This window comes from Elaeis guineensis, chromosome 16, assembly GCF_000442705.2.
Source record: "Elaeis guineensis isolate ETL-2024a chromosome 16, EG11, whole genome shotgun sequence".
NCBI lineage: Eukaryota > Viridiplantae > Streptophyta > Magnoliopsida > Arecales > Arecaceae > Elaeis > Elaeis guineensis.
Window position 1 is genome coordinate 25529289 of NC_026008.2, and position 26694 is coordinate 25555982.

At 36.5% G+C, this 26694-nt stretch overlaps 1 protein-coding gene across 2 annotated transcripts; it reads left to right on the forward strand.

Moving 5' to 3' along the window:
* Positions 1-686: 686 nt before the first annotated feature.
* LOC105059271 (mechanosensitive ion channel protein 10) lies at positions 687-15192 on the forward strand. Of its 2 annotated transcripts, XM_010942509.3 has the most exons (5): positions 688-1995; positions 5642-5765; positions 12679-12972; positions 13746-13948; positions 14518-15192. In XM_010942509.3, the coding sequence occupies exons 1-5, from the start codon at positions 743-745 to the stop codon at positions 14804-14806; spliced, it is 2163 nt and encodes a 720-aa protein (XP_010940811.1). In that variant the 5' UTR covers positions 688-742; the 3' UTR covers positions 14807-15192. The 2 variants fall into 2 exon arrangements, with proteins under 2 accessions (XP_010940812.1, XP_010940811.1); XM_010942510.3 differs by lacking the exon at positions 12679-12972 and having other exon boundaries at positions 687-1995.
* Positions 15193-26694: the final 11502 nt, after the last annotated feature.

A 26694-nucleotide genomic window follows, 5' to 3' on the forward strand; every position in this document is an offset into this window, starting at 1 on the left:
ATCACAGGCTCGCTCCTCTCTCCCTCCCTCTCCTTCGATCGAGCTCTCTGTCTTCATTTCACTGTTGTCCAGTCACCTCTCTGACTTGACCATCAGAGGGTTCCCGCCGGAACCGCTTTCGGTCAGTGTGGACTTCTTATTTTTGCAGGTGCATATTCCCCGACGATCAGACGATGAGGCGATTGGCCGCAACATATCATAATTGTCAAGAATTTTATCGTAGCAATCCGTAATTTAAGAGGAGTGACACTGGCTCATATTTTCGGTGTAATGGCTTAACTCCCACATTAATTTTATAGATCGTCAATTGAGATTCGACCATCAAATCAGTGTTAATTTGATGAGATCATCGGATCCTGATCGAGAATGATATTCGAAAATGATGACCGAGGAGGAAGGCGGAGATTTCTCGGGCAAAATCTTGGTATCAAAGATAAGCTTACAGGACCACATGTTACTGAGGGTGCTGGTATTTTACGTTAGATCATGTAAGCGGCACCATCACATAGCACAAGTTACGAAGGGCAAGTTCTTTTTTTTTTTTTTGGTAAAGACGAAGCGCTTACTCTTGGTAGTAGGTTTGGGTACTATATCACTGTCACATGCTGGTTTTCGGGTCCCACTATTAGACCGCTGGCATTCGGTCAAATTCTTGGCAATAATAAATCCCTCTGTCAGTACTTACTGCTCTATTCCAGTTCCCCTGCCTCTCTCTCTCTCTCGCACTCGGAAGAGGCTCAAAATGCAAAACTCGGAGAAAGATCAAGTAGTCCTCAACATGCAGTCCCCGGATCTCACCGATCCCCAACTCCCCCCCGCCGACAAGCCACCCCCAAACCATAATTCAAATCCGAACACCGCCGCCGCCGCCCCTCCGTCGAAGCCCTCCCGGCAACCCCTCACCACCCCGGCAGTCTCCAAGCCCAAATCCCGCTTCCTGGAGCTCAACTATCCTCCCCCTCTGAAGCCCGAGCTCCAGCACCTGTCGGAGATCCCCAAGAGATCCGATGACACCGACTCCGACGATCAAGAAGACGAGGAGGAGGAGCAGCCCATCTCCGACAAATTTCTCCGGGAGAGCGGGAGGCGGTGGTTCGGTTGGCGGGCCATGCTCGAGTGGTCCGCCTTCGTCCCCATCACCGCCTGCCTCGTCTGCAGCCTCACCCTTCCCTCCCTCAAGCTTCACACCCTCTGGGGTCTGAAACTTTGGAAGTGGTGCCTGATGGGCCTGGTGGTGCTCTGCGGCCGCCTCGTCTCTGGGTGGCTGGTGTGGACCCTGGTGTTCGTCATCGAGCGCCACTTTATCCTCCAAGAGAAGGTGCTCTACTTTGTGTACGGCCTCCGGAAGAGCGTCCGCAGCTGCGTCTGGCTCGCCCTCGTCCTCCTCTCCTGGTATCTCGTCTTCGACCCCAAGGTCGACACCTCCCCCGTCCTCCACCGCTTCTCCCGCGCCCTCGTCGCCGTCCTCATCGCCGCCACCATCTGGCTCCTCAAGATCCTCCTCGTCAAGGTCCTCGCCTCCTCCTTCCACGTCACCACCTTCTTCGACCGCATGAAGGTCAGCGTCTTCCACCACTACATCCTCGAGACACTCTCCGGGCCACCCCTCGACGAAGATGATGTCGATGCCATCAGAAGCAATAAAGAGGAGGAGAATGAGAAGAAGAAGAAGAAGAATCTGATGCGGCGATCGCCGGCGGCGGGGATGATGGGGCGGTCGAAGACGATACCGGAGGCGAGGGCGGGGTCGTCGCGGAGGATCGACATCGAGAGGCTTCGTCTTCTGAGCCGGGCAGGGACGAACGCCCGCAGCGTGAGGAGGCTGGTGAGCCACATCATGAAAACGGGGCTCTCCTTGTCGACGCTCTCGAGGACGCTCGATCGGACGGTGGACCGCTTCGGCAATACGGACGCGGACTCGGAGATCACCAGCGAGCGCGAGGCCCGCGTCTCCGCCGAGCGCATCTTCAAGAACGTCGCCAAGCCCCGCCACAAGTACGTACACGTACACCTCCTCTACATAACATACGTAACATGATACTAAGCTACTTGGCCTTACGATAATGAAGTAATGAGAGCTTTTTTTGGGTAAAAGTAATGAGAATTATAGGCCTGGCCTGGGGATCTGTTTACTATACGTAGTTATTAATAAGTTTTATACCGGTTAATAATGGCCTGAGGGTCTGACGTGGTGGCTGTTTGGTGAAGTGGCCGTCCGGAGGGAAAAAAAATTTTGTGATCGGACGATTATGAAAAAAATTATAATTAAATTATTATCATCTATCAAATATATTTATTAAAATATTTATAAAAAAATAATAATTATATGATATTTATTTAAATTGATCAAATATTTTTAGAATTTATTTATTTATTTTTTAATATTTTAATGCTATCCATCTTTTGATGGATATTTTGGAAACATATTCGATCATAATTTTTTTTATAATTGATTTGATTATAAAAATTTTATCCATCCGAAAAATCCGACTATAATGGGTGTCGGAGATTAGATGCATCTGTCTGATGGTATTCTCACCCTGATAGGATGTGTGTGGATGAAGGTAATAAAGTGATCAGTAGATTTCACTTGAGGGTATGGGTTATAAACTAATTTTTATTTTTTTCAATTTATTATTTTTTTTTATTTTTTTCAATCAACTGTTAAATGATTATTAAATGACTTGCCGAAGGATTGGAGTTGTATTTTTGGTGCAAAAAAAAAAAAATTTATCCAAACATCAGACTATTGGATGGTATCTTACACATATTTCAAAATACTCTAATATTTATCTTCCACTGTATTTTGAAGCAGACAACGGCAAAATGGTTACGTAAACCAAAGAAGATCATGTCCCTCTCCATCTTCCCAATAACAACGGCAATTAAGTAGTTGTAGCAGAGGCAGCTTTGAGAAGGAATACATCAAAAATAAGATTTCAACTTTATGTATGAATAGGAAGATGTGATAGGAAACGAGTTTTCAGCCAATCGGATATCTATCTTATTTTTTTTTTATCTTTTTAATTTAGTATTATATTTAGCTTTGATGTGTTGCTTTCGTTACTTTATTTTAGTGTAGTTTATCTATAGTTATTAGCATAGAATTTTAGCCTTGGCTTGATCCGAATCATATCATACTTCTTTCTCCTTCAAGAGGATGTACTATCAAACCTTCATCTTATATTCTTTTCACCTATTGATATTGATGGCATATTCATGCACCTACATAAACTTGCCAAATGATGCAACATCATTCATCCTCTAGTGAAAATTCTCACAACACAGAGCCACACACACATATATATTATTTGATATTATTAATGTCAGTATTAATATGCTTGCATATCATTAAAATTTATTACTTGATATACAGTAGTAGCATTCTAAATAGTAGCATTCTAAATATTGAATCTTCTATTTATTATAATATATTATATCATTATATTTTATTTAAAAATTGATTAAAGAAGAGGAAAACTATAACCTATGTACTGTGTGGTAATAAGAATTTCTGCATGAAGTTTTTATCCAAAATTTTTCATTTTAACGTTGATTTTAACAATCTTGCAATTCATGATGGGAGTTTTTACACGGTTTCATTAATTTTTTTATTTAATATACAAAAAAAATTGGTTACTGAAAAGTTTTATTATTATAATATGTTATATTATCATATTATATTTTAAAAATATTTAAGAAGAAAAAGGGAGAAAAATTATACTCATCCGCGAGTTTATAAACTATTTCATGAGTATTTGGACTCTGGTATTCTGCCCGTCATATCTCAGCCGTACATGATTATTTGGGCTCCGGTAAACTTTTGGCTTAGCAAAAACAAAAGAAAAGCGTGAAATTTTTTTTTGGTCGAAATTACCCTTTAGAATGCGGCCAAATCGGCTGGGGAACTTTCCACGTTCTTATGGTGTTTGTTTGGTGAAAATGAGCGTGAAGTAAATTGGGGAAATTAATCATGCTCTCGCCCCGATGGTTGGCCCGCTCGCTCATCAAAAACCCGCCTTTAGAAAAGTTTGTTTCCCTTTATGGTGGAAGCAGACCCGCGAGGAATGCGAGGGTGTGGGTCCCGACCTTTTTATAAACATTTTTGCTCCACAGAGCATGGCAGCTTTGGGGTTGGGTTGCGTGGGTGTCGATGTGGTTGACAGATTCCCGTCTCTTTTACACTCTCTCCCCACTTTTCTTTCGTGCAGCCGTTGCACTGATAAAAGATGGGTCGCATCTCTGCTCTCTAGCCTTGTGTTTGATTGGCCTCCTCTGTTGAAATTCTAAGCTTATCTTTGTCATCTGCTCCCTGATGCTTAATTTTTTAAGAGATTGGTGGTCTTATTAAGTGGTGCGTGATGTTGCATGAGCTAATTTTTGTTGTTTCCAGAGTTAAAATAATCGATGAGATAATATCAACTCGCAAAGATTAAACTGAGTGACTATGCTCACAACCTTGCTCTTGTAAGGGCACCATCTGTCCTAGTGGCACATGGCGTGACAATTAATGCGACTTTATTATTAGGAGGGTGAATAGCATTTGTTTGGGCGCAAAGTTAGTGCTAGACCTAGGTACCGTAAAGAAGCCGACACTCACGCCACTTTCCAAGCTTCAGCGTTGGAAGCTGAGGAATGCCTAAGAATAAAAGTGCAAGCTGCTCCTGAGCTTTTCAAACTCAGATTCAAATCCACTCTTGATTTGATTATTACCAACCTTAAGTTGAGCTCGAATAATTTAAATAGTTTTTTATGTCGAGCTTGAATAGTAAAATATTTAGCTTGAAGACTTGCGAGCCTAATCAGATAATTTAATAATTTATGTTATTTATAATATATATTAATAATTTAAAATATAATATTTTGTTATATTTATTTTAATTATGAATTGTGATTAAGGCTCGAAATTGAGCTCAAATTCAAGTTTGAATCTTGCTCGATCGATATTTGAGTTGAGTCCTATTAATCTTGAGCTATATATATATATATATATATATATATATATATATATAATTGAGTCAAATTCGAGATTGGATATTAAGACTCGATTAATTTTGAGTTAAGTTTTGAATCTAATATTTTGAATCATATTGAGCTCGAATCTCTAGTTCTTCGATTCAACTTGACTTGATTGCACCCTTACCTCAGAATAAGTTAGGACACTTTCTCTAGTGAAACTGATGCGAGTCAAGCATGCCTAGCTTTAATATCCGGCAAGATGTTCACTCCTTTCCCGGACCAAAGATGCCCATGGTTCACGCTCCAGAGATGCAGAGGAAAGTGGAATTGGCTAAAGACAACAGAGAAAAGGTAGATGAACACTGCAAACTATGTGATCTCTAAAAGCATCCGGTCAACGTGTTCGCTTTAGTTTATGTGGCTTTTCTGATCATACTTTCCTCAGCACCGCACTATGCTCTACGATGACCAGGAGAAAATATTATACACATATGCATCTGTTTAAAAAGATAGATTAATCTATAATTTTAACAAATAATAACTACAGTCTTGGGCTTGGAATTAAAAATATTTTATTTGAATTAAAGAATTGAGAAATTCTTAATTCCCCCACCTTCAATAGCACCCAAGTTCTCAACCCTCTTGCTAACACTACAAGACATGGATTAATGAATGATTGCAGGTACATTGAGGAGGAGGATTTGAAGAGGTTCCTGACCAGGGAGGAGGTGCACACAATATTTCCACTCTTCGAAGGAGCCCTTGAGACTGGAATGATTAAGAAATCGGCATTTCGCAATTGGGTGGTAAGATTAAGCTTTCACATGATACACGAGTTGAGTTGGTACTTTTATATGCCATTATACGTGTGCACAGCTGAAAATTATGGATCGGCAACGTAATTTGAATAAAGAAAAGCTAAGTATAAGTCATTATAAGGCAAAGTATCTGTTTATTCTATGTTAACTATTGTATTTGTTGCTGCTCCACAGCATTGAGATCTCTGTTAACCATAAGAAATGCCCACTTGACTCTCAGTATACTCACAAGGTCTGACAGTTCCTAGGAAACTAAAAATCTAACGTAAATGATAAACAATCCTTGCGAAACATGATTTGCTCATCCAAAATTTGAGCTCTGATTCCCTACCTACAGATGTTTAGCCCGGTATAGCGTAATAAAATAATAATAATAAAAAAAAAAAAAACGTTAAGCCGTCCAAAGATTAACAGTAATCTTTGATTACCAGTTTACCGGGTGAATCGGTCAGCCACTTTGGTTTATTTGTAATTATCCTCAAATACAAGGTTCAATTCACAAGAGGGCACTGATTCTCTGCTTCGGTTGTCTACTTCTTCTGCCTCCATTACCCTGGTTTCTCCCTTTCACCTGGTCTCTGTCTTCGTTGAGCTGATCAAACACGGGCCAGGCTGGGCTCGGACCAAGTTCTACTGTAGAAAAATAATTTTGTAGTACACAATATAATTAGTGTGTGTGTGTGTATAATTTTGGGCCAGATCATTTTTTATTTTTTTTTACAGTCTCGCAGAATTTTTAGAGGGGGCCTACCTTTTTGCCCAAGCCCTCTAAATTTTAGTCTGGGCAGGCCACCTGGCCCTTGATCAGCTCTACCGCACTCTTCTTGTTTTCTTTTAATAAGTATGGAATAATTTTCTCCAAAATTTAATCAATAGAGAGGCCTATCACCCATGCAAGTGGACCTTCACCCCTAACCACTTCTACAAAACCACTAATCTTGTTTCACTTTCATAAGACTTTCCCGTTGCTATACATCATTGTTTAAAGAAAAATAGAAGAAATTTGGATATCTACCTTTGGGACATGTTTGTGTTGTAGTATAACTTATGTCATAATGAAAACTTAATTAATAAACTGACCTCTCACAGCTCTCATCTCCACAATCTTTGGCTGACACATGGGCCTCGACCCAAAGTGGTTCTCACATCTTAGTGTTTGATCAAGTGCTGCTACTATGCCAAAAATATTTTGGCACACTTAGAGAGTAATTCAGAGAAAACCTGAAGACACATGAGCAAATTCTGGAAATCATCCTATTCTTCACGAGTACTCATATTTTAACGATAGTACTGCAAAGTGCACTAGTTCTGACAGAAATTTGGCCCCTAAAATGAGCCAATCTTATGTAGCTAGAAAAAAAAAAGCCAATCTTTTTTATAAGTCTTGTGATGTGCGCTTACTACTAGAGTTTTCAAACTTCACTCTTGGAATGTTCTCTGAAATGGTCTGCAAAAAATGATGTTATAGGCTTTTGCATAACAATGTATTATGTGTCAGTCCATGGTCCACATACATGTTTTTTCTTTGCAAGGACATGTCCACACCAACTTTTTTGAGCAAAGGAGTGAAGACTTTAACTAAATTTCATTACGAATGAAACGAGAACAAAAGGGGAGGACAAACAAGGCCTCCCCAGCCATGTAGCTCAAAGCTATGTCTGCATGCCATTACTCTCCTTTCATATGCAAGTAGTATTTGTCCCACAATTTATTGGTGTTTATTGAGATGTTGCATGGCTTTGTGTGACCCACCAACTCCGAACAAGAACAAGCATGGTGTTGCCAAGGATGGTGTGTCCCTCGCGCAAATGTTAGTGCAGTTGCACCCTCTAATGTTTTGAATTACTACCTGATACTTTCAAGCCATAAACTTAAAACTCAGATGCATGATAGTCCATTATCCAAATATTTTAACCAAAATATGCTAGCAGTGCTAGCTTGTTTAGTAGTTCTCCGGAATCAGTCATGTTGTCCACTGATTCGGGCAAATAGAAAAGAAAATAAATAATAAATAGCTACACAATTTATCTAGGCATACTCCTTTGTGGATTAGAAATCTACTGCTATTGGGCCAATTTTATGCTTTTAACTCCTAATATTTGATAGAATATGTAATGGTGGTGGAACATACAATAATAGTATGAGAAACTATATAAAACAATGAAGTAATACAATTTTTTCTCACAAACCCTCTCTTTTCTTTTTCTATTCTTTAATACCACTTCACCACTCCATACATTCTACAACAACCACCTATTTATAGGTATAAGAAATGACCTTTTGACTCCCCTAATAAATTTATTATTTAGACTTCTCATGTGACTCTTGGATTTTCCATGTGACTCTTGATTTTTGCCACTTCAATTAAGTTTACAAAATGACCTTTCGATTTCTTCAATATATTTAATATTTGCTTTTTCCAACACCCCCCCCTTAAACTTAATTGTTCTTTCTTCATCATGCCAAAAGAACTTTTAAACTTGGTGAAGATCTCTGCTCCTAATGGTTTAGTGAATATGTCGGCAACTTGATCTTGTGTCTTCACATACAGTAGCTCTACTTCTTTGTTCTTCACATGTTCTCAGATTGAATGAAAATGCACATCAATATGCTTGCTTCTTCGATGATACACCAGGTTCTTTCCTAGTGAACCTGGTAGGTTCCTTTTGCTTCTTCGATGATACACCAGGTTCGATGATAGCCGACTTGCTATCAACGCTTAGCTTGGTAGGTTCTTTTTGCTCAAAATGAACTTCCTTCAGCAAGCTTCTTAGCCATATAGCATGTGATACACATGCGGATGCAGTAACATATTCGGCTTCACATGTAGAAAGAGTAATAATAGGTTGCTTCTTTGACATCCATGAAAAAGCTGCATCTCTCATAGAAAATACAAATTCGGAAGTACTCTTCCGATCATCCATGTCTCCAGCCCAATCACTATCCGAATAGCCCACAAATTTCAAGTTACTATGATGAGAATAAAATAGTCCATCAGTAATAATACCTCGAATGTAATGAAGAATTTTCTTCGCTGCCTTCCAGTGCATTAATTTGGGCTCCTTCATGAATCTGCTGACTTGATCGACTGCATATAGAATATCCGGTCTAGTACATGTCATATACCTCAGACATCCTACCAAGCTTCTATAGAGAGTAGGGTCCACAATCTCTCCTTCATCTTCTTTTGACAACTTTGCTCCACAATCAATGGGGGTGCTTATAGGGTTACAATCTTTCATCTTAAATTTCATCAAGATTTCTTTGGCATAACCTTCTTGGGATAAGAAAATTCTTTTTTGATATTGTTTGACCTTCAAATCCAAAAAATATGTCATTAACCCATGTCTGTCATCTCAAACTCCTTCATTATGGCATGCTTGAACTCCTCAAACATTTGTGGATTATTACCTGTAAAAATAAGATCATCCACATACAAACACACAAATAGAATATTAGAATTTTTCTCCTTTACATACACAGCATGCTCATAGGGACATTGCTTGAAGCCATTTACTTTGAAGTAGCCATCGATTCTTGAGTTCCATACTCTTGGAGCTTGTTTTAAACCATAAAGTGCCTTCCTTAGCTTTAAAACTTTCTCTTCATGTCCCTTCTTCACGTACCCTTTGGGTTGTTCAACATATACTTCTTCTTCTAGAAAGCCATTTAGAAATGCCAACTTCACATCTAACTGGTAGATGTTCCAATTATTCTGTGCAGCCAAAGAAATCACCAGGTGAATTATCTCCATATGTGCTACAGGAGCAAATACCTCCTCGTAGTCAATTCCGGCTTGCTGCTTGTAGCCTTTAGCTACTAATCGAGCCTTATATTTCTCCACCTTTCCTTCTGCATTCTTCTTTACCTTATATACCCATTTCACTTCGATGGATTCATGACCTTCTGGAAGAGTAATAAGCTTCCATGTGTTATTCTTCTGGATTGCCTTCATCTCTTCATTCATGGCCATCCTCCAGTTTTCATTCTTCACTGCTTCTTCAAAAGAGATTACATCCTCATTAGCATATAAACAAATGAGATTAAGGGGACTCGTCACCTCATAGAGATCTTGAATGCTTCTTGTCTTTCTGGATTCTTCATTTGAAGATGGAGATCTCATGCTAGGTGATGAAGGTGGTGTGGGATCTTCAACTTGAGCCTTCACTTGTTCTTCTTCTTCTTGCACCTCTATCATGTTGGTGCTCCAATTCCAGATTCCTTCTTCATTGAACTTCACATCACGACTTATGAGGATCTTCTTCGCCTTTGGATCATAAAATTTGTATGCCTTGGATCTCTGATCATATCCTATAAACATGCAAGGATAACTCTTGTCATCAAGCTTGCTTCTCCTTTGATCTGAGATGTGTGCATAGGCAATGCAACCAAACACTCTCAGATGAGATACATCTAGCCTATATCCATTCCATGCTTCTTGAGGGGTCCTTCCTTCAAGATTCTTTGTTGGACAGCGGTTGAGAATGTATACCGCACAATTCACAGCTTCCACCCAAAACTCTTTTGGCATTTCTTTCGTCTTCAGCATGCTTCTCACCATGTCAAGAATGGTCTGATTCTTTTTTTTCTGCTATGCCATTCTGCTGGGGTGAGTATGGTACAATCAAAGTCCTCCAAATACTTTGAGATTTGCAGAACTCCTCAAATGCCTTCGAGGTGAACTCTCCTCGATCTGATCTCAAAGCTTTGATTTTGCACCCGGTTTGGTTCTCCACAAGAGCTTTGAACCTTTTGAATGTCTCCAGGGCCTCACATTTCTCCTTCAAGAGGTATACCCAAGTTTTCCTGCTAAAATCATCAATAAATGTTAGAAAATAATGATGACCTCCAAATGAGGCCGGTGTGATGGGACTACAAATATCCGTATGGATGAGTTGCAAAGGCCTTCGGGCTTGATGAAATGACTCCTTTGGGAAGCTAGCTCTTGAGTGTTTTCCAATAATACATCCTTCACATATTCCTTCAGAGGTATCCTCAATGAGAGGTAATCCCTTCACCATCGTCTTCGAAGATAAGAGTTTCAAGGAACCAAAGTTCACATGCCTGAACCTCAAGTGCCATAGCCATGTGTCATCCTTCATGCATGTACTCAAGCACTTTGTCACAACATACTTGATGTTCAATATAAACATTCGGTTCTTGGTCATAGGTACTTTTGCAATCAGATGATCATGTTTTCTTAAGTAAAAATATCTACCTTCCATAACAACATCAAATTCTTTTTCTAATAATTGATCAAGACTTAAGATATTTGTTTTCATATTAGGCATATAGTAAACATTAGAAATGAACTATTGAGAACCATCCTTGAGTTGAATTAGGATTTTACCTATCCCCTTCACTTGAACTTTTGAGGTATCACCGAAAGAAACATTGTCTTCCACTATCTCATCTAACTCTTTGAACATGTGTTTGTACCCACACATATGATTGCTTGCGCCAGTATCCCAGTACCAAATATTTTCATTGGAAGCTTCTTCTCCCTTCTTTGCTAGTAGCAAGATACCATCTTCACCTTTCTCCTTCTTTGCATAGTTGACCTTCTCATGCATTTGGTTATTCTCATTATGGTAACATTCTGAGGAGTAATGACCATATTTACCACAAGTATAACATTTAATTTTACTTTTGTCATACCTTCGTCCTCCTCTTGAGAAACCTCATTGCCTTCTTCCGTCAGAGGGACCTTGTGTACTTTCTTCATTAGGTAAGACTCCTGTGCCTCCTCTTCCTCTGCCATGTCCAAAGGAACCTCGTCCACGGCCTCGTCCATGACCGTATCCACGGGTATAACTATGACCGCGATTTATTTGACTGTTTTCGCTAGTTGGGCCATCCTTCTTCTCATTGATGGTGAGCTTGCACTTCAAGGCTTGCTCCAAGGATTCTTCTTTCCGCATCAAGATCCTCTACTCATGGACTTGTAGAGAACCCATGAGTTCATCAACTGTCATAGTGTCCACATCTTTGGACTCTTCAATTGTAGCTACAACATAGTCAAACTTCTGATCCAAGGATCTTAGGATCTTCTCCACCACACGCTTGTCCTCTACATTCTCACCATTTCTTTTCATTTGGTTTACATTAGAAAGAACCTTTATGAAGTAATCCGAGATGGATTCTCCTTCCTTCATCTTCAAAGTCTCGAACTCGCCTCTCAACATTTGGAGGCGCTTATTCTTCACTTTCTCAATGTCCTTATGAGCGTTCTCGAGCATCTCCCAAGCTTGCTTCGAGTTGGTGGCACAAGCAACCTTCTCGAATCCGGCTTCATCTAGCCCTTGATAGATGAAATAAAGGGCCTTCTTGTCCTTTTTTCTTTGATCGACAAGCGCCGTTCTTTGTGCCGCCATTTGTGCGCGGTCATCTTGGGGTTCTTCATATCCCTTTTCAACAATCTCCCAAATATCTTGGGAGCCTAGCAATGCCTTCATCTGGATGTTTCAATTCTCATAATTGATGGTGGTAGGTTGTAGAATGGGGAATTGCATGCTGTTGGACATATTTCTAACCTTCCAGCTCTGATACCACTTTGGTAGAATATGTAATGATGGTAGAACATACAACAATAGTATGAGAAACTATATAAAACAATGGAGTAGTACAATTTTTTCTCACAAACCCTCTCTTTTCTTTTTCTATTCTTTGATACCACTTCACCACTCCATACATTCTACAACAACCATCTATTTATAGGTATAAGAAATGACCTTTTGACTCCCCTAATAAATTTATCATTTAGACTTCCCATGTGACTTTTGGATTTTTCATGTGACTCTTAGTTTTTGCCACTTCAATTAAGTTTACAAAATGACCTTTCGATTTCTTCAATATATTTAATATTTGCTTTTTCCAACAATATTATCAATTTCCATTGCAGGTAAGAGCTTATCGAGAGCGGAAGTCATTAGCTCATTCACTGAATGACACAAAGACTGCAGTGCAGCAGCTGCACAAGCTGGCGAGTGCTGTTGTGAGTGTGATCATTATTATAGTTTCACTTCTTGTGATGGGGGTGGCCACCACAAAAGTCCTTGTGGTAGTCACTTCCCAATTGCTGGTGGCTGGCTTCTTGTTTCAGAACATGGGCAAGACCATCTTTGAGTCCATCATCTTCGTCTTTGTCATGCACCCTTTCGATGTGGGTGATCGCTGTGTGATTGATGGTGTTCAGGTTAGCCCCCACCAAGACATCATGTGGTTAATTTGCATGCTCTACAAGCAATAAGAACATCTTTTTCCTAAACTTGTTTGCCTTTATGAATTACAAACTACTGATGCTTGGTTGGTTTGGTCTTTGATGCTAGCATTGACAGGCAATTGCCTTCTACCAAAAAAATGAAAACATGACGCTTAGTTTGCTCAGTCATTCTTAATTTTACAAGTTGCCTCAATTTGATGCTTTTTTGTATGTTTCAATATCAAAGCTTCCTTAATTTGTAGTCTTTTTTCCTCTCCTTTTCAAATTAATAGATCAGACTATAATGCTTGGATATTCTGAATAATGCTCCACTGAGTATGGTAAATCTTCTATATATTCTGGGCTTTGTAGTTGCTTTGCCTGCATTCTCTCTAATCTCTCTCTCTCTCTTGGAACTGAAAATTTGTGATGATCATCATTTCTTTTTCTTTTTGAGAAAAGAGGGGTGGGCAATGATTGTTCATGATCATATTGGCACTTAAACATTGATGCAGTGAAGATCTATTTGCTTATCTTTAGTCAGTTGATTATTGCCCATAAAATGTAATTTACCTATCTATTTGCCACCTTTGAATTATGTCCCATTAATTGATCATGCATAGCGATGGTTCTATGTTGAGATTTGTTGCTTATTAATGAAGTGCCCAGCATTGTATGCAAAGATAACTCAGTATTTTCTTTATAGTCCTAATTTTTGTGCTCGATATATGTCATGAAGCTTATGTAAGCGGCCGGATGTTGTGCAGATGATTGTTGAAGAAATGAACATATTGACTACAGTCTTCCTTCGGTATGATAACGAGAAGATCTACTACCCGAATGCAGTACTGTTGACAAAGCCTATCAGCAACTTCTATAGAAGTCCTGACATGGGTGATATGATTGAGTTTTCGATTGATGTTTCTACCCCAGTCGAAACTGTTGCTGCTCTAAGGAAATCAATACAAACGTAAGCATAACTAGCCCTTTGCTTTACTGCTGACCTGCAAGCCATGACTTCCACACAACATGCTTGCTTTGTGCAATATGTGACTTCAGTTACTTTATCTCTGCACTTGACGAATTATGTTATCTTCGTTTTCCTGTGGATTCTACATGAGCAGAGTATACCACATTTTGTAGATAATGGTAGAATGTTAGCATTTTCAAACTCCAAACCTACAACATGCTTCCTCTCTCTCTCTCTCTTTCTCTCTCTCTCTCTCATCTCTCAGAGAGAGCAATATCCAAGATTTGAACCCTGGACCTCCTAGAGGTTAAGCCTTTAGGGGTGAGGAACCCTGGACCTCCTAGAGGGCAAGCCTTCAGGGGTGAGGTGCCAATCAACTGTGCTAACAATTGTTAGCAATACTATCTATCATCCAAAAAAAAAGCAATTGCTGGCAACATGCTTCCTCTCTCTAGAATTATCACAAAATGAGGAACCTATGCCAAAGTTCCTCAAAAAGCAATAAGCCCATAACTTTTTTTTTATAGGCAATCTAGTTCATGAACTTATGCATTATCATGTTGGTGCAGGTACCTGGAGAGCAAGCCGAAGTATTGGCACCCAAAGCACTCAGTTCTGGTGAAAGAGATTGAGAATGTCAACAAAATGAAAATGGCTCTAAATGTGCTCCACACAATGAACCATCAGAACTTTCCTGAAAAGAATAATCGACGGTCGGAACTTGTATTTGAGCTGAAGAAGATCTTTGAAAGTCTTGGCATCAAATATCACCTCCTCCCTCAAGAGGTCCATCTAACCCAAGTCGTTATGGCAGATGGGAGGATACCTGCGCCACCTCCTGCACCTACTCAAGTTTGATTCCAATGTGATAGTTGAGATAAACTTGGCAACTAATCTTACACCCGACTCCCTAAATGAAGTACTGGTAATGAGATGTGGCTATAGAGGAAAGTGGTTGGTCCAAGGTCGGTTTTACAGTGTTGAAAATGAAAGCTGCAAGAAGTGCAAGAGCAAGACAAGCCTTATTAATGAGATTTTGGGGAGAACAGTTTCCCAAATTTGTGGAATGACTGCAATAGAAAGAAAAATCCAACAATGTCTTCATGAGAGAACAACAATCCCCCACAACCATGTTGGTCTCCTTATGCAGTCTTGCTGTTATGAAGTTGTGAAAAGTATTTGTAAACAGGAATGTAATGTTGTACCAAAAATAAAAAATAAAAAACAGATATGTAGTGAATGCATCTCAAGTCTGACATTTTTTGTTGACAAACAACAGGTTGTTTGCTGTCATTGTTGTACCAATTTGCTTTCATTATTTGGTTGAACTAACGAACAGAGTGGAAATTTAAGAAGAAATAAAAGGAATAATTTTGTATAAGAGGGGATTAAAGAATGGAGAAACATGAAGAAAGAAGTTGAGGAAGAAGGGTTCGGCTCTGGTATGTTAATGTATAGAGCTCATCCCTGACTTCTACTAAAATATACGTCAGAATAATTTAAGGACATCATGATGACTAAAATATCCTTGTCTAAGATATAAAAATTTGCAATCCTCCAACTATAAAAAAATTTAAAAATTAAAAAATAAAAAAAAAATTATTTTTTGAAAAAAAAGTGTTCAACTTACACCAGAGCTGATTGGCTCTTTTCAATAGCTTTAGTGAAAACATCGACAAGCACTCCTTCGAGGTGGCAAACTAAAGATAGGTTTTCTTGCTAACAAATCTATAAAATATTCGTTTACTTCTATATGCTTCATTCTTGCATGCTAAATAAGATGGTACATTATATTATTGTAGCACTTTTATAATCTTGAAAACCCAACTCCTATAGGAGTATTTTTAACTAAAGAAGCTCACAACACCATGTGCCATTGATGTGTAGTGGCTTATGCACTTGATATAGATATCACTGATCATTTTCATGCTTCTCTATGTCATTAGACACCTTCAATAGATGTATAATAATTTGATGTTGACCACCTATCAACAACGCATCTTGCCCAACTTGCATCAATATATACTTCAAGTTTTAAATACACATGATTGGCAAAATGTGAGCCCCTTCCGGACAAAGACTTAAGAAACATCAATATCCAAGCTAATTGCGCAAGTTGTATCAGAGGACAAGTAAAAGAAAGATCAACATTCCAGCCAGTATTTGACACATGGCAATATTTTCTAGAGGCTTTCCTCCTCTATCATCCAACTTTTGATTAGGATCCATCGGTTTGTCCGCAGATTTGCAACCTAATTTACTTGTTTGACTACGTAGGTTATGCACATACTTCTTTTGAGAAATAAAAATCTCTTTCTTAGGTCCCACAACATCTATACCAATAAAATACTTCAAGGGACCAAGATATTTATGATCAAACTCACTTGATAGAAATGTTCTCAAGCATTGGACCTCATTTAGATGATATCTTGCTGTAACAAATATATCATCAATATATACAAGAAGAATGGTAATATCTGATCCGCTTCATGTTACGAGAACAGTATGATTAACATGAACATTGGCTATACCCAAATCTTCTTAATGAACTATGAAACTTCTCAAACCAAACCCTTGGAGGCTGCCTTCAACCTTATATTTCACCTCAAATCCTGTAGGTGCTTCCATATGCACCTTTTTCTAGGTAGGTCCCCATATAAAAATGCATTTTCCACATCTAGCTAAAGTGAAGGCCAACATGTTATATGAGCAAGTAGTGATAAGATAATACATATTAAATTCATCTTTACAATTGGAGTAGAAGTCTCTAAGTAGTCAACATGATATGTGTTCGAGTAAAACTCTTTGCCATCAATCTCATTTTATATCTTTTTAAAGATCCATTCACCGTATACTTCATGGTGTACATCCATTTATGTCCTATAGGCTTCTTCAATAAGTTCCCAAGTGCCATTTTGATGAAGCTAGTTAATGATAAAAAACAAAACTAAGTGATAGGATGATAAAAAATGTTATGTTTGCCCCTCTATATGGCAATAAGCAAACATATTTGAGGGCCAATGGAGATTGTTGTAGAAAATTGTTGGGTTGATGGTTTGTAGATGGGTTTCTTCTTTCTTTTTATCTAGTGTGCACCTCATTTTCATCCTCTTCAACAATAGAAAAACTGGTTAATGCCATCAGAGAGTGTAGGCGTAAGAAAAGAAACATCCAACATTTCTTTACCAATATTTTTCCGAGAAGAAAAGCAGGATGGATAGTCGAAAAGAAGGAGATAAACTCAAAAGAGGTTAAATCTATAGGTACCTGCTTTCTACCATAAAATACTTGGATCCCTTCAAAGAAAGGTACATCTCACTAATTTCGGATCAAGTTTCAGATCTATGAAAACCAAGAATATACACAAAATAAGCACAACCAAGAAAATTTGAGGGAATTATATATACTAGTTGATCATGATATGGATTCGATTGGGGAGAAGGAAGAATTTTCTTAACTTGCTCAAGTTGAATCTCTAAAAAAAATTAAAAAAATATATGAAAATAGGGTTTATGTCTCCTTTTCTTTTGTTGATAAATATACAATCAAAATACATGCTCTCTATTTATAATGGTAGCAAAGTCTGTTCTTGCATAATTTAGACTTGGTTCCTCTCGAATCAAATTTCTCTTCTAGTTCTAATAGGACTCATTTTTTTAAAATAAATATGACTAGTAGAAATAAGAACAATTTTCGGTCAAAAATATTGAGGCACTTTAATACCTAAATTCAATCCATAAGCCATTTCAAATAGATGCTATTGTTCCTTTCAAAACACCATTTGCTGAGATATATATATATATACCACCATATTCTTCAAGATGTTGAAAAGTACTCTCCTTCATTATCAGACCATAATACTTTGATTGACTAATTAAACCAAGTGAGAATCATCTGATGAAAAGACTTCACAATTCTAGACCCTTCATCCTTTGTTTTCATTAGGTTCACCCAAGTAACCTGAGAATTGAATAATCATCCATAAAGATAACAAATATTGATATCCAAACAAAGATATAACATGATTGTGAGTACATATGTCAATATGAATAATATCAAACAAGGAGTGACATCTCTTAGTGCTAATTGGAAAAAAAGCTCAATAAGGTTTAAAAAATTCTCAAATTTCACACTAAAATTCAAATACAAAAACAGAACTGAATGAACGAGGTAGTAAAAATCTCAAAGATTTAAAAGAAAATTGACCTAGTTGATTATGTTAGAACATTATTTGATTCTTATTAGCATTGATAGTCTCACTATAAGATCAGAAAGCTGAAGAAAGTGGACCATTATATTTTAGGAGATATAACCCAACAACTTTTTATCAATGACAATTGTTGTCTTCATCTCGAAGATCTAAAAGATAGATGTGAAAGATAGAAAATTATGCAATAATTCAATGATTTTGTAAGAGTGCTTATAGAGAGGAGATTAATGGAAAGGTCAGGAACATGGAGAGTAGATGACAATGATAAGTTATGTGATAAGTTAATAGTGTCGTAATCAGATATAGTAGAAGAAGAACTATTTAGCAGTCCTTACCTTACCTCTACGAAAGCAAGTACTATACAAAGTGAAAAATGATATCATACCAGTCATGTGGTTCTAGATGAGGATAGTGATGTATGATGAGTAAATGAATGAATACTTGAATGTGCATAAGAGGTGCAAGAAGTTGATTTGTCACAATGGAGTAAATATACCATGAAGAGCCTCAATTTCTTCTTTAGGAACTGTGATAACCCAGCCAGCCCAAACGAAAAAAAAAAACAGATAACAGGGGAGAAGACTCCCAAAGGGAGTCTTCTTCCTCCTCTCGTCGGCTCCCAATCAGAGTCGGAGATGAGTTCCCTCCGGCTCTATTTAAGGAGGAGAACCCTCCTCTCTCCTCTCATCGAGAAATCTCGGGGCAAAACGGCGGCAATCGTCGGAAATTTCTCACGGAGACCCGTCGCTGTGCCGTCCAATTTCTCGCCGGAAAAGCTTCGCCGGCGACGGAGGTAAGCCTCCTCCTCTTCCTCTCTTCTCCCCCTTCCTTCCCGTGCCGATGTGCACGCTCGCCGGAGACCGGAGTCGCCGAATTTTGTTGCGGAAGAATTTTTTTTTTTTGCCGTTTTGCCGTCGTCAGTGGTCACCACCGACCACCGGTTTGGCCGCCCCTTGCCGTCGGAACGTCTCCTCTCCTGCCGATGGTCGTCCCACGCCGGCTGCGCCGCCGGCCGGCCACCCAACGAGGGGACCTCAAGGTCCCCTGTTTCAGCCCAAAACAAGTCCACGGGAAGAAGAAAAGAAAAAGAAGAAGAAGAAGAAGGAAAAGAAAAAGAAAAAGAAAAGAAGAAGAAGGAAAAGAAAAGAAAAAGAAAAGAAAAAGAAAAGAAAAAGGAAAAGAAAAAAAAAAGAAAGAAAAAAAATAATATGATAATAATATAATAATAATAAATAGGATTTTCTCCTCTCTCTTCCGTGAAAAAAAAAGAAAAAAAAAGAGAGAGAGAGAAAAGAAAAGAAAAGAAAAGAAAAATTATTAAATTAATTAATAAATAATGATATAAATAATAAAATATGAGAAAGAGAGTTTCTCTCTCTTCCCTCTCTCTCTTCAGCCTGAACTAGTATTTTCTCTCTCTAGAATTGGACTTTCTCTCTCTACTTTCTCTCTCTAGAATCCTCTCTCTAGATTATTTCTCTCTCCTAAGATTTTTAATTTTGAGAAGAATGATGATGAATTTAAATGATTCTCGTAATGAATTTTTGATCTGTGATCGTCGGACGATACACCGACATCCACTTTGATTAGATCAGGTATTTTTAGATTTTATTTCTCATGATCTTATTGAATTATCCACATAATAATTTTAGCATGATTTGATCTGATCGATCAGAATTTGTTGAATCATATTGTCTGAAGAATTCAAGATGAGTTTTCTCTCTCTAGAATTTTCTCTCTCTAAAATATTCTCTCTCTTGATTGATTCTCTCTCTAAAAAAAGTTAGTGAATGAAGAAATTTTTTTTAATAAGTCTGATCTGATTCTAATGAAGAACCCTGATCTATGATTGTCAGACAGCGTACTGGCACCCAACTTAATCAGACCATGAATCTTTAGATTTGATCATCCATGATTTCGATCTAGCCATGATCTGATTTGATCATGTTAATTTCACCAATTGAGATATTGGATCAATCGTAATGTTGGATTGTGTCACCTGATCAATTTGAATTGTACCTCATGAATTCTCTTTCTTCTGATTTTCTCTCTCCACTTGATTTTATGAAATCGATGAAGAAATCTCGGTTCTATCACTTCGAATCCAATTTGATCTGATAGTCAAACTTTGGATCGTTTAGGTCCTAATTAGATTTTGATTAGATGAAATTAGATGATCGGACCCAATCTAACCGTTGAAATATGGTATTCGTATTCTTTCTAATTATTAAAATTGATTCTGTATAGGATTGTGGATGTTTGATCATGGGATATCGCGATATGATCTACGAACAGAATTTTTGGAAGAAAATTTATAGAATTATGTAGATTTATTGGAATACGTTTGAGGTAAGTAATATTTCACTTTTTCTAGATTTATCGGTAAATTATAATGTATTTTTCTGACATGATTTGTGAAATGATGCATGAATTGGATGAATGATATTTTATTATGAAAATATCTTATTTAAAATGTTATAATGAAGCATGATTGAACATATTGATTTCATGATGCATTACATTGATTGATTTCGATACTACATGATTATATATTTTATTATCAAAATTAGAATATGAAACATGATTTATGAAGAATTATGATATAAGAAACAATAAGAATTGATAACCTGACTATGTAAAGGACCCTGCCAATGGGGGCATGTACGTTGGCAATTGATGTCCTGAGGGTTTATGTCGCCAGCGAGACCAGCGACAAACCGTCAGCGAGACCAGCGGTTCCAAAGGACATGGCTGCCAGATGATTCGCAGCCTACCGCAAGCAGATACGCGGTATTATGACCCTACCACAGGGAAAATATGGTCATAGCTTATGGTTGACGAAAAGAAATTGAAGAACAAAAGAAATTGAAATTTGAAAAGAAACTTGAATTTTCGAAAAAGAAATGAATTTGGCATGAATTATGTTGCATAATTGAAATTGATTTCGAATTGATGAACTCTATATACTTATTTTCTATAAATGATTATTTACTTATATGCCTGATGAAATCTGTTGAGAAGTGATCATTGCTTACTGGGCTGTCTAGCTCATTACCTCTTATTTTACTATTTTTACAGATGTTGAGAAATTAAGATGATACAAGATATGAATGGAAGAGTGATCAGAAGCAGTATCTTCATACTTTTATTTTAGGTTGAAAGGCTTATTGAATTTGATGCAAAGCCTTTGAATTGTTGTTGAATTTATTGAGATATTAAAGAGAAAAAAAAATTTAGGTCGTTATGTTTTGGATTTAAATTATTGAATAATTATTCCGCTGTTGTTTTAGGATAGCATGATAAGATGCCTTGCATGCTTATGGGAAGAGTTTTCTATGAGTATGCGGCGGTTGCCATGACCCTCGATTCACAATCTCGGGTTGGGGGCATGACAATTATAGTGGTATCAGAGCATAAGTAGATGAATTATAAAACATAGAATCAGATATAGAATGGGTGTAAGTGGATAGACACCAGGGACATTATAGTGTAGATCTTTAATGATTGTAGTGGGAGAAATATTTAAAAATTTTGATTAAACATTGAGATTATGTATAAAAAGGATCACAATAGATTATAACATATAGAATTTGAAATATGATGGATGATCTATTGATCATGATATGATTAGTTAGATCTTGATCGAAAGTAATCACAAAAGGATTGATATAAAATTGTATTGTGCATTATGGTTATTAATTTGATCATTGGTTATTCAAGTAAATCGTAAGTTCAAATTTGATGTGAGAATAATATTATGATATTACTTCTAGTTGAGAGATTGACTATTATTGGCAAGATAAAGATTTGATAATAAAATATTATTCCAGAATGGGCTAAGAAAAATCTTTTATGATGCTTGATTGGAATATTTATCGAAATTGAATTTGGTATGTGGATTATATATAAAGTGGCATATTATGATGAATACATATTTGAGGATATTACAAAGAAATCTATGTCTTATTGATGAAATTGATTTTGAGATTATAGGATATTCATCATACTGGAAGCTTTAATCATCATCCTTAGATCTAAATAATGGATCTTATTATGTCTCTTGGAGACTACATGATGTGTATGAAATTTTAATTTAAAGATTTCGTATCTAAGTTGATCAAGAGATTTTCTGATATTATTGTTGAGGTTGTTAATGAAAAAATTGATATCTTTAGATTAAGATAAAAGATCCTATTTATATTTATTTCAGATTAAGGGATCCATGTGAATTTACAATTTAGAAATTTGGGATTTAGGAATTGATATGGAGTTCCTTTGCTTTTGTTAACGAGGTCTCTAATTGAATCTACTATTAAATGGAGATTTGATTTTTGAAGCTTGTATGATTGTTATGAAAGGATATTTGATAGATATTGAAGATCCTAATGATAAAAATTTTAAATAATAATAATAATAATAATAATGATTTGAAATTCATATATATTCAGATTATGTCCAAATTTGGTGGAGCATCGAAGGATTTTCTCGTTGATTTGACTTATAAAGATTTTTGGTTTGAAAATTATCGAATTGAATTGATATGAGAATTAAGATTTGATTCATATTGATTATAGTAAATCTATATGATGGTTTAAATATGATATTGGACTCAAGGGTTAATCAAGATTATTGTACATCAGTAAAAGTATGAATGAAAATCGAAAGTTAATATTTGACTTCAATTGAAATTTAAAATTTTAGATCTTTTCTATTGATAAGGTAAAGAAATAATTTGATCAAACTTTTTGGTGAACCTAAGAAATTTTGATTGTTAGATCAGAGTGCGCAGCGGAAGCATGGTAATCTGGATTACTTTGAGTAAGTCAGGAATGTTGATTCTTTGAGTCAAAGAATTATGATAGATGATATTGTTTGATACAAAAAAATTTATTGATATTAGAAAGAATAATATTTTATTTGAGTTATTTTGGATATCCTAATGTGATTTTTTTTAAAAAGTAGTGCTTCCACCTACTATGCTACAAAAAAAAAATATTTAGCATCATAATTCTAGGATGAGTGGACCTTTGATTTTTTATTTTAGATTTAGAATATTTAGAAAAAAAATTTTTCTATTCTAAAATTAAATTTTATAATTCTTTATTTATTAGGAAGAATTTGAGATCGTTTATCGGATGATGATTTTGATCTTAGATTATTATACTCAAATATTTATCTCCAGGGTATAATAAAATTTGAAGTTTGAATTCTTTTGATCATTTTTATTTTTCTGACTGAATAGAAAAGATTGAGGTTATCTATTGATATTGACGATTGTTCTACAAAAGATAGATTGGAGTTATTTATAATTTAGTTTGATAATGAATCGATGAATTAAGGGTTGTTAATGTTTAGATAAAGAAAATTGATATACTTACTTAGAATAGAGACATTGATTTTGGTTATAAGAAAAAATATAGTTTTGATTTAGATCAATTTTTGAGTTATTGATTTTTATTATGGAATGACTTAATGATAAAAATCTGCTTCAAGAATTAGAATATTTAAGAGTTTGAGGGTTTGAGTAAGAAAATTTCGATGACTAGAAATAGTGATATTGATTCAATCAACAATGGTGATATTAATCTTTATGAAATGACTCAATGATGAAGTTGTATCGAGAATTAAAATATCAAAAGTTCGAGAATGAGATTGAAATGATAAATCTTCAACCTTTGAAAGTACTAATAAAAGAAAATATTTTTGAATTTTGATTGATTAGGATGTCATCAAATGATTCATAAAAGTATATTTTCGTATCTTATGATGGATTGAAATTAAGAGTGATTAATATTTTTTAAATAATAAATAAATAAATAAATGAATGATGATGAATGAAGTTCTTATGCAAGAATAGAGACATTGACCTTTTTCTATTCACAAGAGATAGATTTGATTTTAATTTGAGTCGTGAGATATTGAACATGATTTTTATAAGAAATGAGATCATAAATTCGAAATCTTGAAACATTGAAAATCTTTGAGATGTTGATTTTGATAAATAAGAAAATGAATGGATCCATTTTAGATCGATGTTTGATGTACCGACTTTTTTCTTATGAAATGATTTAAGAATGAATTTATATCAAGAATTAGAATATTGAAATATTTGAGGATGAGATTCAAGTAAGAAAATATGAAGACTCAAGCAAGAAAAATTTCGAGGACGAAATTTCTTTTAGAGGGAAAGAATGTGATAACCCAGCCAGCCCAAACGAAAAAAAAAAAAACAGATAAAAGGGGAGAAGACTCCCGAAGGGAGTCTTCTTCCTCCTCTCGTCGGCTCCCAATCAGAGTCGGAGATGAGTTCCCTCCGGCTCTATTTAAGGAGGAGAACCCTCCTCTCTCCTCTCATCGAGAAATCTCGGGGCAAAACGGCGGCAATCGTCGGAAATTCCTCACGGAGACCCGTTGTTGTGCCGTCCAATTTCTCGTCGGAAAAGCTTCGCCGGCGACGGAGGTAAGCCTCCTCCTCTTCCTCTCTTCTCTCCCTTCCTTCCCGTGCCGATGTGCACGCTCGCCGGCGACCGGAGTCGTCGGATTTTGTTGCGGAAGAATTTTTTTTTTGCCGTTTTGCCATCGTCGGTGGTCACCGCCGACCACCGATTTGGCGGCCCCTTGCCGTCGGAACGTCTCCTCTCCTGTCGATGGTCGTCCCACGCCGGCTGCGCCGTCGGCCGGCCACCCAACGAGGGGACCTCAAGGTCCCCTGTTTCAGCCCAAAACAAGTCCACGGGAAGAAGAAAAGAAAAAGAAGAAGAAGAAGAAGGAAAAGAAAAAGAAAAAGAAAAGAAAAGAAAAAGAAAAGAAAAAGAAAAGAAAAAGGAAAAGAAAAAAAAAAAGAAAGAAGAAAAATAATATGATAATAATATAATAATAATAAATAGGATTTTCTCCTCTCTCTTCCGTGAAAAAAAAAGAAAAAAGAGAGAGAGAGAGAAAAGAAAAGAAAAAAAAATTATTAAATTAATTAATAAATAATGATATAAATAATAAAATATGAGAAAGAGAGTTTCTCTCTCTTCCCTCTCTCTTTTCAGCCTGAACTAGTATTTTCTCTCTCTAGAATTGGACTTTCTCTCTCTACTTTCTCTCTCTAGAATCCTCTCTCTAGATTATTTCTCTCTCCTAAGATTTTTAATTTTGAGAAGAATGATGATGAATTTAAATGATTCTCGTAATGAATTTTTGATCTGTGATCGTCGGACGATACACCGACATCCACTTTGATCAGATCAGGTATTTTTAGATTTTATTTCTCATGATCTTATTAAATTATCCACATAATAATTTTAGCATGATTTGATCTGATCGATCAGAATTTGTTGAATTATATTGTCTGAAGAATTCAAGATGAGTTTTCTCTCTCTAAAATTTTCTCTCTCTAGAATTTTCTCTCTCTAAAATATTCTCTCTCTTGATTGATTCTCTCTCTAAAAAAAGTTAGTGAATGAAGAAATTTCTTTTAATAAGTCTGATCTGATTCTAATGAAGAACCCTGATCTATGATTGTCAGACAGCGTACTGGCACCCACCTTAATCAGACCATGAATCTTTAGATTTGATCATCCATGATTCCGATCTAGCTATGATTTGATTTGATCATGTTGATTTCACCAATTGAGATATTGGATCAATCGTAATGTTGGATTGTGTCACCTGATCAATTTGAATTGTACCTCATGAATTCTCTTTCTTCTGATTTTCTCTCTCCACTTGATTTTATGAAATCGATGAAGAAATCTCGGTTCTATCACTTCGAATCCAATTTGATCTGATAGTCAAACTTTGGATCGTTTAGGTCTTAATTAGATTTTGATTAGATGAAATTAGATGATCGGACCCAATCTAACCGTTGAAATATGGTATTCGTATTCTTTCTAATTATTAAAATTGATTCTGTATAGGACTGTGGATGTTTGATCATGGGATATCGCGATATGATCTACGAACAGAATTTTTGGAAGAAAATTTATAGAATTATGTGGATTTATTGGAATACGTTTGAGGTAAGTAATGTTTCACTTTTTCTAGATTTATCGGTAAATTATAATATATTTTTCTGACATGATTTGTGAAACGATGCATGAATTGGATGAATGATATTTTATTATGAAAATATCTTATTTAAAATGTTATGATGAAGCATGATTGAACATATTGATTTCATAATGCATTACATTGATTGATTTCGATACTACATGATTATATGTTTTATTATCGAAATTAGAATATGAAACATGATTTATGAAGAATTATGATATAAGAAACAATAAGAATTGACAACCTGACTATGTAAAGGACCCTGCCAATGGGGGCATGTACGTTGGCAATTGATTATCCTGAGGGTTTATGTCGCCAGCGAGACCAGCGACATGTCGCCAGAGAGACCAGCGACAAACCGCCAGCGAGACCAGCGGTTCCAAAGGACATGGCTGCCAGATGATTCGCAGCCTACCGCAAGCAGATACGCGGTATTATGACCCTGCCACAGAGAAAATATGGTCATAGCTTATGGTTGACGAAAAGAAATTGA

What these genes read in the sequence shown, in the direction of transcription:
- LOC105059271 (XM_010942509.3), top strand. Translation starts at nt 743, where the DNA reads ATGCAAAACTCGGAGAAAGATCAAGTAGTCCTCAACATGCAGTCCCCG. An exon ending in GTCGCCAAGCCCCGCCACAA is followed by an intron (nt 1,996 to 5,641) that starts GTACGTACACGT and finishes GAATGATTGCAG; the next exon opens with GTACATTGAGGAGGAGGATT. An exon ending in GTGTGATTGATGGTGTTCAG is followed by an intron (nt 12,973 to 13,745) that starts GTTAGCCCCCAC and finishes GATGTTGTGCAG; the next exon opens with ATGATTGTTGAAGAAATGAA.